Source organism: Terrapene carolina, unplaced genomic scaffold, assembly GCF_002925995.2.
Source record: "Terrapene carolina triunguis isolate 2854851 unplaced genomic scaffold, T_m_triunguis-2.0 Scaffold84, whole genome shotgun sequence".
NCBI classification, from domain to species: Eukaryota; Metazoa; Chordata; order Testudines; family Emydidae; genus Terrapene; species Terrapene triunguis.
Window position 1 is genome coordinate 9,687,094 of NW_020664435.1, and position 14,774 is coordinate 9,701,867.

The 14,774-nt window shown below is 41.1% G+C and overlaps 1 protein-coding gene across 1 annotated transcript in view; it reads right to left on the reverse strand.

The window, feature by feature from the left end:
* Positions 1 to 14,774, reverse strand: part of KAT2B (lysine acetyltransferase 2B) — a 54,954-nt gene that overhangs the window by 17,940 nt on the left and 22,240 nt on the right. Inside the window, exons 7-11 of the mRNA XM_024197360.3 lie at positions 9,840 to 9,946; positions 7,843 to 7,968; positions 3,706 to 3,842; positions 1,837 to 2,045; positions 858 to 984 (exon numbers count right to left, since the gene is read on the reverse strand). Coding sequence (XP_024053128.1) covers positions 858 to 984; positions 1,837 to 2,045; positions 3,706 to 3,842; positions 7,843 to 7,968; positions 9,840 to 9,946 — 706 coding nt within the window. The remainder of the gene's footprint in view (positions 1 to 857; positions 985 to 1,836; positions 2,046 to 3,705; positions 3,843 to 7,842; positions 7,969 to 9,839; positions 9,947 to 14,774) is intronic.

A 14,774-nucleotide genomic window follows, 5' to 3' on the forward strand; every position in this document is an offset into this window, starting at 1 on the left:
TTTTGATTCACCTGAAATCCTCTGTTAAAAGGAAATCTGGTTCTGTACTTTTACACTCTTCATTCTTTAAGCAGAGAGGTTCATTCTTCAGGCAATTTAGGTCAATATAGTTTCGGTGCTCGGGGGCATCAAAAAATCCACGCTCCTGAGCTCCATAGCTGTGTTGACCTAACCCCTGGTACAGACATAGCTAGGTCAACAGAAGAATGCTTCCATCAATCTAGCTACCGTCACTTGGGGAGGTGGAGTGTCTATGGCAATGGAAACTCCCCTTCTGTCACTCTAGGACGCGTCTACACTATGGGTGCCACAGCAGCATAGTTACGGCATCCTAGCTGTGCCACTATAATGCCCATAGTGTAGACATGGCCTAACATTTAAATACCCTTCAAGTACACACTGGTAGAATTATTCAGCATGCCAGATGCAAGAATGTGCCCACTTTTTAAAAATGGTATTGTTAATTTAAGTGATTTAAGGCTGTGGTCCATAGCATTACTGCCTCACAAGCAGAATGCCCATTTTCATTCAACTGTGAATGTTAAAATAAGCTGATATAAGGCCAGTCAGTGAAGACTACAGAGTAAAGAGCCCAATAACGGGAGCCAACAGATTAGTGTGTTGATGGAAGATGTTTTTAATTATTCTGAAGGGGGTGGTCCTCAGATCTATAACATTTTTAGGCAGTTGAATTGCTTTGTGTGTTAAATATATCGCCAAGTATTCCTGAACAGGAAAGGGAAGTGAGAAGATGATTCTAAAATTATGACTATGATCCATTAGTGAGTTCTGGCCCCGCAGAACTCAAATAGACTTAATCAACTGTACAATAAATCCACTTCTAATATTGTCTTTACCTTGACTTGTTCATTAGAAGTCACAGCACAGAAAACAATCTCCGTAAATCCTTGAGATGGGAACATCCGGAAACAGATACCACCAATCACACGACCATCTTTTATTAATGCAAGGGTCTTGTGTTTTCTGAATGCATAAAATAATGACAGCCTTAGTTCATGGGCATAGCACAGGTGCCATCTTTCCCTCAGAAATTTATTCTTTGCTTTCCAAAAGCAATTATAAATGTCTAAACCAATTGCTTGTATCTATAGAACAGTTGCTGATTTAACTAACATCATGTTCTGCATCTACTGTAAAAAGCCTCAAAGAGTTTTCTTGCCTTTGTCACTATAAGTTATACAGTTATGTTGCATTTCTTATCATGACTTTACCCTGGCTAAATAAGAGATTAACAGACCTTCAGGACATTCAGCCTTTACTACCAGATGCCTGATTCCCTGTGTGCATTCTACATAGCTTAAGTGATCAATTTCCAGCATAGGTGATCAGGCAGTCAATTATTATAGGTATTGCTAAGCACCTATTCTCAAAAGTATGCAAAAACCAGAAGAAATATCCATTTCAGCAGCACTTACACCATGTGCTAGCAGTTAAAAGGACAAGACTGCCATCAGTAAACCCTTCATAACTGTTTATGGCAAGGTTCAAGAATTTTATTGCAAACTTCAAGGTCTGGAAAATTTGCACTGCATCCATTCCCTGCACTAGCCAATAACCAGTGCTATTAATCTTTAACTTTTATAACAGCAAAAATAAAGATTATTTCCAGATTTCTCACACCTTCTGATGATATCTATATTAAGTAAATTTGGAAAGTAGCAACCCAATATATTTGCCAGGCTCAATCTCTGTTTGAAATAATAAAGCAAGCATAGAACAGACATGCTTTCTGTCCTTTTTGTCCTGTAAATTGATCCTTTCCTGTCTATCTACCGCACATTACAGACTCTCATACATCAGAAAGAAGATACTAACGGATCAAAAACCAGGCGTGTAATGTACTCCTTTGGCATTCTGGGTAGCTGATGGGAGAATACATTCTGTAAGCCAACTAGCCACATCATAATCTTTTTGTTTGGCTTCTGGTTCAGGGAATTTCCAACTACGTGAAATTCAATCACTCCCCGACGCTCCTCTAGTCTTGCTGCTTCATCCCGGGCTGAATGTGCTGACAGAAAGTTAGTCTGTGTCGTGCAAGAGGGGAACAAAAATACATTTGAGAGAGTCTGAGGAGATATTGTCTTAATCTCACATCTATCAACAGGACAATCAAGAAATGTTCCAAGTCTCCCATTCATCCTTTTACAAACAGAGCTGCCTCTGTGTATTAAATAAAAAGTAACTCTGCCAATAAGCCTGACAGAGTTTTGATTTTATTACTTTCCATGATTACACAACTATCTTAAGAATTTGAAAACAACATTTCATTTCCTTCTAAATTTTGCTTCTAAAATCTGGCAATTGTGTGTCTATATCTGAATAGAGTGGAAATTAATACAGCCAATTTGTTTAGCAACTTCTACTTGTATAACACCTTACCATGCCCAAACGTTTTTGCTTTTACATTGGCATCTACTGAGGAAGTCTGAAAATAGTATCTGTTAATTGCTACTCTAGCAATACTGGAAAAAATACTTTTTGTGGGTCCTATTAAAATTGTGGCTATATTTTGTTTTTAAATTTTTAGCTTTATCATGGTGAATTAAATGAACAGGTAATGAAAGCTCATCATAGTTACTCATAGTAAACAAGCCTGAAGTACTCCCAACCACCTATCCTTTAGAATGTGATAAAAAGAAAAGAAAAGAAAGGTTAAAGATAGTTTTTGAATACTAAAATATTTCTAATGCTGTCTGGGAAAACCCACATACTTATTTGCATAGTTGGAACTAACACACTACAGACATAGGATTGTCACCAATTACAGTTGTGCCCACAGTAATTTTTATTTTGCACTCGACCAGACTTCCATGCATTGTTTGCTTTCCAGAGCAAAGTTTAGCTGCTGAGCATCCAGTCACTGCCAGGCCCTGCGTCCTGATTGTCCCAACATTCACAATGAACATACCCATCAATCAGATTACAAAATTTGGGTAAGAACCTTGTAAAAGCTCCAAATCTTCCGCAGCCTCTGGCTGAAACTTGGCAAATATGAAAGACTGGCAAAAGATAATCAGGAGGAGAGTGAGGAGAAGGAAGAGCCGGCAATGCAAACCAAAAATGTGTGCAATGTTGTGGTGTGTATGCTAATGTAGAAAATGGGTAGAATGCAATTCAGTCTCTCGGGTCCCCCCTCAGTTAAGGAAAAAGCTATAGGAGAAAAAGCAAAGAAGTTGTTTCATTTTTGAGCCTCAGCACATCTACATATTCACTAAAGAAAAAATCAGCCCTGCTGTGATTGGCAGAAGTTTCAAATCTGAATCTAATATTCTGCTACAAGATTTGTACCAACTTCACCCATGTCTTAAAGTAACAAGAGAAAATATGAAACATCTGCAATTAATAATGCAGTATTATAGAACTGCTCTGTAGTAAAAGTACCTTGTAAAACAAGCTGTGAGCAATCTGACTTGCTGAAGCATTTCTTTGCTACCGCTGGTATCAGTGTCTTTGTAAGCGGTACATATTATATAACAGATTTTTTTTGACTCTCTATTTATTGTTCTGTCAAACAATGCCTTTCATTTGAGAAACAGACCAAATATTTTCCTTCATTTTAAGTAAAGAGAAACAAGGCATGATAATTATAATGGATCCTTAAATTCTAGTAGTTTATATTATCCTATTTGTGTTGTAATGGTTACAAAAGTGAACCATCAATACTGCCAGGTGTACATTTCTCACCTCTGGCCCCAGCATCGCAGCTGGATCGGTAATTGTTGACATCACTTCATTGATCAATTCAATAGGAATATCTCCTACAACTCTAGGCCTTTTTGAATCTTCCTGAGAATAAGGTTCAGTGTTCTTTCTCTTCTCTCCTACACAATCAAATCAGAACAAAAAGAAAGGATAATTTAAAGGCCAAACAGGTTGCCACAGACACAGAACATATTCCATTTATAAGACAAAAGCAGCAAGAAATTAGCCTAGTGAACGCTGCAGTGGATCAAAGCAAGCACAAGCCGGCAGTTAATCACTTTCCTAATGTAATTGATTTCTGTAAATGAACTAAGATTTGAGGTGCTTTTTCAGCAATGCCAGAAGTCAATTTTACAATTCACAGTACTGACGTGATAAATTTTATGTTAATAAGTCTGTACTAGGCATGAATCCATTACTCAGAGCCCTAGGAAATCACTACAAGTCTTGCTAAGAAACCACACTATACACTTAAGTTGCATCTGAGCTACCACTGAACTAATGCAGGCAGCTCATGTTCCAAAGAGCAAATTAAAAAAAAAAAAAAAAAAAAAGACAAAGAAGTTGGTTAGAGGGGGGTACCTGAGAAAAGAAACATTTATTTATTAAAAGCTGAAACGTTTAGGATGAAAGAAAGTTCTAAAAATGCAGAAAAATTAGCAACAGAGATAGCACAGCAATGTACTGCCAAGGTGCAGGTCAGAGTTTGAATCTCAGACTCTATTCCTTGTTCAATATGGATGGGGCACACTACAGGTACCATTACCCTGGTGCTCCATTACCTCTGCTGCTGGCAGCCAGGGAGCAGGGCAGAGCAGGCTGCCGGGCAGCCAACCAGCACCTTGCACCCACACCGCAGAGAGCCAGGAGCCTGAACGGGCCGGGCAGCTTCCACCACAGGTTCCTGGCAGGATCCAGCGTCCGATCCACTAGCTCCTGGAAGGAGCCAACGGTTTTCAAACTGGGCATGCCCCACAGTTTGAAAACCTGTGTGTTAAATGGATGGCAGAAATCTGGGGGGGGAGGGTGCACATGACCCCATATGCTCCCTCATGCATCACCACTAGGGGCCGCAAATATGCTTGCTCACCCCAGGCGCTAAAATGCATAGTTATGGCTCTGAGCAATACTCACCTCAGGAAGCCACTTTTACAAATAAAAGCACACAGCACTGAAAACAATTCTCTCTCCACAAACCTGTCCCATAATAATTAAATCTCTTCCCACTGCTATTTAACATGTAGTTATGGTATGAGGAGTGACTAAAAATGGCACCTTCTCTAACTCAACCTAGCTGCTCACTGCATGGCTTTACTGACCAAAACAAATTTTCACTCTGCACTAGAGACAATATAGCTATTTAAGACAGAGCTGAATTCTTTTCTCACTCATGTACCATCCACAAATCTGGCAGCTAAATTCCAGCTGCATAATCTATTACTTGTGTAACAGACAGGAAGAAAAGAGCTTAGCTTTCAGGTCCCATGCTGCATTTGCAAGGCTGGCATTTAAAAAATAAACATATTTTGATTTGCAGTATTAACTGCTTAAATATGAAAGTCCTTGAGAGGATACCCCAATGATGTCAGTTTAATAATTGCTTGTTTGCCTTTATCTGCACTTTAATCTTCTCCTATTGTTGTTGGCAGCATGTTGTGTGTCTAAGCACTATGGGACTAGGTTATGAATCATCAACTTAGACCATGTTCTTGCTTTAGTTGGTTTGCATTCTAACATTAGTCCTAGATTCTGGTGCTTGTATATAATTTCATTTTTTTTAAACCTAGAAATAGAAAGAAATGTCACTGGTATGTTTGTTTATATCAAATTATCAGATGTAAACATCATCAGTGCAACATTGCCTTTATGCTGGAATGTCAGCACTGACTTGAGGACATACATACATTTGCTTGCACTATTTTATCTCCATAAATTCACATTAAAACCATTTTGCCTCTCATCATCACAATCCTCTTCAGAGATTTGTATTGCCATCATCCTGAGATCACATCAACCTCACAGACTTGCACTAACACTGTTATGTGCATTTGGGGATGACAAGAAACCCCAATAAAGTGAATGGTGAATTAGCACAATCACAGAAAAGTTCTGAAAAGCTGCCCACGCTCAGAAGCCAATAGTTAGGGCCCTACCAAATTCATGGCCATGAAAAACGCATCACGGACCGTGAAATCTGGTCTCCCCCCATGAAATCTGGTGTTTTCTGTGCTTTTACTCTATACTGTACAGATTTCACAAGGGAGACCAGCATTTCTCAAATTGGGAGTCCTGACCCAAAAGGGAGTTGCAGGGGGTCAGAAGGTTATTTTAGGGGGGTCATAGTATTGCCACCCTTACTTCTGCTCTGCCTTCAGAGCTGGGTGGCCAGAGAGCAGCAGCTGTTGGCCGTGTGCCCAGGTCTGAAGGCAGCGCCCCGCAAGCAGCAGCACAGAAGTAAGGGTGGCAATACTATACCATGTCATCCTTACTTCTGCACTGCTGCCTGCAGAGCTGGGCGGCCAGAGAGTGGCAGATGCTGACTGAGGGCCCAGCTCTGCACGCAGCAGTGCAGTAGTAAGGGTGGCAATACCATACCGTGCCACCCTTACTTCTGCGCTGCTGCTGGCAGCAGCTCTGCCTTCAGGGCTGGGCTCCTGGCCAGTAGCCGCCGCTCTCCAGCTGCCCATCTCTGAAGGCTGCGCCGCCGCAGTGCAGAAGTAAGGGTAGCAGTAACACAACCATCCCTACAATAACCTTGTGACACCCCCCTCCCCCAAACTCTTTTTTGGATCAGGACCCCTACAATTACAACACCGTGAAATTTCAGATTTAAATAGCTGAAATCATGACATTTATGATTTTTAAAATCCTATGACCGTGAAATTGACCAAAATGGATTGTGACTTTGGTAGGGCCCTACCAATAGTATATATTTTTGCCATTTTCTTCAAAACATCAAAAGTTTACTAAATCCACTTCCCTTTAAAAAATTAACTCAAGTAATTTTATCCAAAACTTGATATAAAAGTGAAGCTAGTTATGTCTTACATGTTGTGATATCTTAGAACTAAATATCCACTACTGATGTTTTTTAACTCATTGTGGGAACAAAAGTGCAGCTGGTCTGACAGTATATATATATCATATTTCAACCATATGTAACTTTAAGAAACCAAGATATTAAAACCCCCAATCAAAATACAATAGAAACAACACTGGTGTTAATTATAGACTGAGATGCAATGTAGTAAAGGCAGACTGAAGACTGTTTTTAAAATGAGTTAAATGCTGAATCTCCCAAATAGCATGGGGCAGAGATTTTCCATTATATGGCTAATTGTAAATTTATCTTTTATTTGTGTTAGGTCACAGTTCTCTGGCTTCCACTCTGCTATGATGCCCCAATAAGCATCACACTGAGATGTTACAGCTTTCAAGTAAACACTCTGGAGCACAGAGACAACATATGAAGGGAAGGGGTCTGGGTTAAGATTTTTTTTATTGCGTTGCAAATATTTTTGGTTGTTGCTTTTTTAATTGTCTCATTTTGTAACCCAAATAGCTTACGCTGATACATGTTGGAGCACAGCAGTGGAATGGAAGCTGGTAACATGACTTCAAAGGACTTTAAACTACAAGAAAAAAGCAAGTTCATAAACAGTTATGTGCTGATATCCCTCTGCTTCCTACTACTTGGAACATTACGCATGTGACCCTAAAATTGCCTCATTTTTCAAAAAAGATTTTTGGGTCACCTTTGATTTTTTTCTTCTGGATTAACATGGGAGTTTTAAATCATATCTGTAAACAAAACAATGGTCTAGTAAATAACTGAGAGCTTGAACTAAACTGGGCATCATTTTGCTTTCCATTAGAGTGGCTATATGCCCCAGAGTTCAATATGTGGTGAATGCTATGCTAGAATTTGTCTACATTAGAAAGGACACCGATTCTTTAAAGTTGACTTGTTTTCTCCCATCCCCCAAGGAACAAGATCTGGAGATTTCAGCTATGCCACAGCCATTAAAAACAAAGAAAACTATAGGCTTGACACAACATAAAACCATGTTGTGATAATTAGGCTGAACAGAAGACAAGATCAACTTCCTTTCGAGTTACCTAGAGCTGGGTCATGGCAAGAAGAAACTTTGCAAGCAGGACTCATACTTCCGCTGTTGGGTTGTTCTAGAGATGAAGGACTTGCACTATATGAAACAGACCTTGCCACAGGGGGAGGACTGATAACTGCAACAATATAAAAGAGAAAGAATGTTCAAGACGTTAGAATTCACCACAACACTGACCGGAAGAACAAACAACTTCAAAGAGTTACACTGGTAGCGAGTATCCAGTGGGTTTTCAACAGCACTCCATGTTATGTAGTGCAATCAAAAACCAGGGTAAAGAATGTTATTGTATATATTTTTAGAAGAGGTTTTTTATTCTGATTTCTTTTATTGTATTTTAAAATTTGATACTGCACAGCAAGCCACATTCCGTGGTGAGCAGGTGGGGATTTATGAACTATATTTTCTAAAAGCTTCCAGGTAACAAATATAGCTCTAACACCTTTCCATTGTATTACAGAGTTAATTTTACTCCACTGCCAATGTCAGGCTTTATTCCTCTGCAGTGTTGTGCAAATGCTAGTAACAATGGGCTTCCTCAACATACCTACCTAGCTAGCTGGCATTCTGCCACGTCAAGAAACGATTAGCAGCTAGTTCTCAAGGGTCTTCTAGGAAAAGATGTACGATTTCACTAAAGTGCACTCCCTTATTCTACTTGGTCTTGCCTCAGCGCATGGGGCTGGACTTGATGACTTGTTGACATCCCTTCCAGCCCTACATTGCTATGATTCTATGAACATGCTGCCCAAACCAAATCCAATGAAAATTACTCTGGTGGCACCACTTAAAGCTATACATTTATTTTTCAAAATAAAACCCCCACACTTCTCCACCCCTACTAAAATATATTTAATGCCACATGCTCAGATTTGTTTAGTGCCACTAATCATTTTCTGACAAGAAGGTTCCTTGGAAACTGGACACATGCAGTCTCTCTTTTTGTAACCCCTTACTGTTATGTCCTCAAAAACAACAGGCACCCTTTTAATTGTTTTCTGAAGCATTCACATGGGAAGAACCTTGCTACTTTGACACCGGAGGAGTATAGGTCAAAATTTGAAGTTTACTGAAGATTAGCTGATGAAATGGCCTCTATAACCAAGATACATTTAGTGCTCTCTTATACCGTTCATAAATAGGATGGATTAGGTGGAGGTGGGGGACAGCTTAGTCTAATTTCACTTGGCCCTTTAACAATTTACCTATTTTTATAGATATATTTTTCAACATGGGTCTTCCACCCCAACCTCGCAATGCCCATATATGATTGGATACTAGTTAGAAACTAGGAATTACTCAAAGTTACATGCCTGTCCCAATAGAAGGGTCCCTAATATGTGGTAAGAGCCCCATTATCAGACACACACAATGCTTCCCCAGTTGACAGTCAGGAAAAGCTACATCAGATGCTTTAATATCCCCAACCCTAACTTTGGTAGTCTAGTAGATAGACAGACTACTGAGCAGTATGAATGGATTTTAAATATTCTACAAACAGATACATCTTTTCCAGATTTCCCCGGAAATTTATAAGTGCTGCTTCTGTGATACAGCCATGAGTAGACTTCTGGGGAGCGGTGACTCAGAGAAAGCATTCCTCTGAACTGAGCTGATGAACAGCTGGTATAGGGCAGGATGTGTCAATGGACACCAGGCAATGCTTGAGGGAGCTCTAAAAAAACAAGACAGCTAAAGTACGTATTACAGCAACAAGATATAAAATGTTCTGAGATAAGACATCAGTTGTATGCCTTTGCAGAGGAGAGTATTTCATCATTCCATGAGGAACCAGAGAGACTGCTTCCTGTGTACATCTGGACATGGACTGATATTCAGGCTACCAGTTTCAGCAGAAGCTGCCATATAAATCTGCATTTCCAGTACTGCCTGCTTACAATTACACCATTTTCTCTCAGTGGAAGATTTTGCAGATTTATTGTGTTCTTTATACAGTCTCTCCCTGACCCTGTCCTAAATGCAGATTACCTGTTTGGATTCCTAGCTGGCCAGTTCGAGAAGAGGACACCATGAAATCCTGATCCCAAATAGGAGAATTCTGACTATACACCTCTTCCTCTAGCATGGATAGAAACCTAGATGTAGAAATATAGAGGCAATATTAAACACCAAAGAATTACTACTACCCAAAGGAAGATAGTTTTAAATGATTATTCTGAAGGAAGGCCTTTCATTAAAATCTTTTGAATACAGAATGAAGAAACTGGAGAAGCTGGTGATTCTACAACTGAACATTGCTGGACGGTTTTTTAAAAATATTTTTTTAATAAAATACCCATGATGAACATGTAAAACCTGAGGTTATACACCTTAACTAGATGCAAATGTTTCCTCTACTAAAACTTTTTTCGATCACAGGTGGCATACTACATTTACATAGCACAAGCGAGGGCATTAATAGGAGAGCTGTGTGTTGACAAGCAAGAGTGTGTTGGTCTTATGCAACTGCAAGAAATTTATTTCCTATTAATTCTGAAAAATCTAGTATTTAGCATGAGTTTGCATTCTTACTTTCATGTTCATGTACAAAAATCCCAATAGCACTAGCCATTTACATCGGTCTTATGAAAACACTTCCATGTAAGTGTGTAATTGCACCTAGTGCTTATATGACATGTAAAAAAATGTATGTGTATGTTTAGAAAAAATGAACTTACTTTACACTCTTTTATGGAATGTCTCACAAGCATAACACTCAGTGTTACACATCAGAACATCCAGCATGCCTTCATAGGACCACTACATCAATTCCCTTTCATAGCTCAGACAGCTGCACACCCTCTGGATAGGTCTACACTGAAGCTGGGCCGTGTAATTCCTAGCTCTGTTACACATACATGCACAAGTTTTGACTGAACTAGCGTGCTAAAAATGGCAGCGAGACGACAATGGCACAGGCTAGACACCAGATTATGCAGCAAGGATCTCAGACAGCACTGTACTCAGGTGGCTGGCTTGAGCTGCTACCCATGCCTCCATGGCCATATTGTGACTTTTAGTGTGTTAGCTTGGTTGGGGTGTGTGTGTGTGTGCGTGCGTGCATGTGTGCGTCTGTCTGTCTGTCCGTCCCCATCCTGGGAACAACGCCCCCTGCAGTGCAGTCATATCTTGTGGAACACGGAAGGGTTTTTAGAGGCCAGAAGCTTGACACCACACTCTCTAGACAAATCCTTATTTATGTGAATTGTCCAACTGAAATCAAATGTGATCATTTGAGTGAGAAATCAGTGAAACTGACTCAGGATCCAGGGGTGAATTTCCCTGAGGCTTTAAAGGTCAAACCAGTAACTTAGGCAGTTTCAAAAGAGGATTAAAAGTAGTTGCAGGTGCTGTCCCAAGGTCCCCCTACCACATTTTGTGGTTTTACCACCTCATTTTTTGTTTGTAAATGTTTTTCTCTGCCATATCCCGGTGTAAGAGACCTCACAAAACAACAGGGAAACTGACTTTGCAGGAGATTCAGTGATACTGACTATGTAAAGTGCTGCCAAGGGCACTAAGAAAAAAGGCTGAAGATGCGATTGTTAGTCCATGTCCTTCCTTCTTCAACCTCAACTACTCATCTCCAGTGTCCCCTATAACCACAGCAAGTACAAGATTTCAGAAGGACTTTGGGAGTAAGTGCAGCTGGACTGTTGATAGGTTTTAATGCTGGAAGACCATCTGATTGTATTAGTTTAAAACCCAAACCACCTTCCCCATCCACACACACACACACATATAGATGTACACAGTCCCAGACACTAGGCAGTGGACACAGACACCACTCAGTTCCCAAGTGATATCTCACTGAAATAAGAACCTAGATCATCATGGCCAATTCAGTTCCCAGCTCTGCTTTCCCACCTCCTTTCCCATATCTGTGGCTCAGTTTCCCCACTGTAAAATAGGCACCTTTGCAGAGTGCTTTGCAAGTTCCAGATCAATAGCTGCTATAGAAGCACTGAGTATTAAAGGCTACCCATCCCTCCTGAAACCTCAGTCCAGTTTTAACCCTTATTATGGTCCTTCCTTTTTTCAGTAATAATAACAAACATTATTAATAATTATAATGTATAATTATTATTTGTATTACATTAGCATCTAGAGGCCCCAAGTGATATCAGGATCCACTGCGCTAGGTGCTGCACATACACACAATTAGAAACAGTCCCTGCTCCCAAGAGTTTATAAGCTAAATAGACAAGAGAGAGAAAGCGGGGGGAAGAAACAGAGGCCCAGAGAGGGAAAGTGACTGGCCCAAGATCACACAGCAAGTCAGGGGCAGAGGCAGAAACAGAACCCAGGACTTCTGGTAAGAAGATTGAGAAGTGACTTGATTGTGGTGTTTTAATGACTGGATTGGGTTTAAATAGCAGGTACATAAGGCTCTTTAGCACAAAAAGAACCAATGGCTGGACGCTGAAGCCAGACAAATTCCCATTAGAAATAAGGCCCACATTTTTAACAATGTGGGTGAATAACCATTGGAACAAAGCCCCAAGAGCTGTGATGGATTCACCATCTCTTGATGTCTTCAGATCCAGACTGGATGCCTTTCCGGACAATGTGCTTTGGTCAAACACGAATTATGGGGTTCAATCTAAGAATAACTGGGAGAAATTTAATGGCCTGTGTTATACAGGAGGGCAGGGTAGACGATCTAATGAGCGCTTCCGGCTTTAAAAAAACAAACAAAAAACAAAGTGATGAATCTATGAGTAAGGACTGCTCAATAAGGGTTTGGAGGACTGAGTCCCAGGATTGTATTTTATACATACAATACATACAATACATACATAAATGTGCATTGTACATTTATACACATATACGGCACATGGGGAGTCAGCTGATATCCACTATAATTGAAAATGGCTATATAACTTTTTAAGCGGTTGAGACCCTCCCCAACCATTTTCAGTCACACTGACAGTGAGCATAACCACAAGTTAAAGTCTAGTCTAGGCTGTTTATAGGTGTCAGAAATATTGTATGTACCTGCCCAGTACACAATGGTCCTTGTACTCCCCTCATTGCCTAGACGCCCACAGATATAACATGTGTATACTGTCACTGTGTCATTGTGTCAAAAGGACTTTAAACTTGGACCTCAGAAACTACTTCTGAATTAACCCTCCTATTTTTTTTTTAATATTACAATATTATCTTGGTTAAGAAAACAATAACCTCTGGGTACGTCTACACTGCAATAAGAAACCCATGGCGCTGAGTCTCAGAGCCTGAGTCAGCAGACTCTTACTCGTGGGGCTCAGGCTGCAGAGCTAAAAATAGCAGTGTAGACATTTGGGCTGGGGACCAAGGGTCTGAGACCCACCCCCTCACAGGATCTCAGAGCCTGGACTTCAGCCCAAGCCTGAATGTCTACACTGCCATTTTATAGCCCCACAGCCCAAGCCCTGCAAGCCTGAGTCAGCTGACCTGAGCCAGCAGCAGCTGTGCCAGAGGTCTTTTATTGCTGTGTAAATGTACCCAGGGGTTCTCACAAGAAATTTTTTGGTGGCCTAGAGTGCAACTATTGCCAGTGGCCGTTCTGACAATTTTTCCTAAAATACTTAATTAAGTTTAGGAAAAACAAATAAATATGCACAGATACATGTCCAAATCATTGTAATTTATTTATGTAGGGCTTTTTCGCAGACAATAATAAAAATAATGTACAGTTTTCTCTGTTCTTTATTGGACCTAACCAGAATAGAAACAAATAATGTGTTTTGCGTGTTCTTGTCTCTTTTTGATGCGGTTTCTTTTGCTTTTTTTGGTTGATTATTTTTTTAAGACTTGCTAGCTAGTAAGTCTGTTTGTGTGAAAAATGATATTTGTATTTTGTTAATATCACTTTTCACAGCAGCAGACTTGCTAGCTAGCAGGGAGGCAGTGAAAAGTGATATTAACAAACATACAAATATCATTTTTCACAACAGACTTACTCAGCCCTGGCAAGCTGGGGGACAAATTAAGACCTGGATAGGGAGGAGGGTAGGGAGGCAGCTTGGGGCCAGGGATGATATGGGGTGAGCCCGGGGACCAGAGCCCTGCAGCTGCACAGCCCAAAGAGTCCAGGGCCGGAGGACGCAGTGGGGGCCAGGGGCGACGTGTGGGGGTGGTGAGCTTGGGGCCGGCAGTCACTGCCACATGCCTGGGGGCCGGGGCTGGACTGCGTGGCACCATGGGTGGAGTCCAAAACCCTGCGGCTGGGGGTCAGAGCACATGGCCAGAGCCCGGGGCCAGAGGAGGCAACAGGTTGGGGTGGGGGGCTGAGCATGGGGCCAGGGTGAGGGCTCAAAGCCCATGGCCAGGGGATGGAGCCCGCTGCCACACGGCAGGAGCCTGCCGCCTGCCACCCCAGATCTGAAGCCCGAGCCCCACCGCCTGCCTGTTCCTCCAGCATTTGTGGCTCCAGAGGGGGACAGGGCCCAACCCCTACTGGCAGCCCTGGGAGGGGCCACTGCTTTGCCCCTCCCCCCATCACCACCCAGGAGGCTGTGGTCACACGAAAAGCCCCTGGTGGCCACATCTGAGAAACGTTGCTCTAGAACACTTATGTTATAATTATAACTAAGTCACATTACAAATCCCTCAAAGATCGCTTTTAAGGCACACGTGCTTACTCACCACATGTGGAGACATTGTTGAACAAAGTACAAGTGGACCATACAGGGTTTGACTGCTGAGAACGTCGCTTTGAAAATAAGAATTAGCTCAGTATTCTAAACTGTAGCTTGCAGAATGAACTAAGTCTAAGTAGCAGAGGGAGATAGAGTAGAAAAATAATTCAGAGCAGGAGTATAGTGAATAAAAGGTTTACTATTCCATTCATACTTCTCACACACCTTTTGTACATGCTTTTCTTAGAAAAATCAAGAAGTTGCAGAGATAAAAGTGCTTTTCAAATTAAATTTCCAC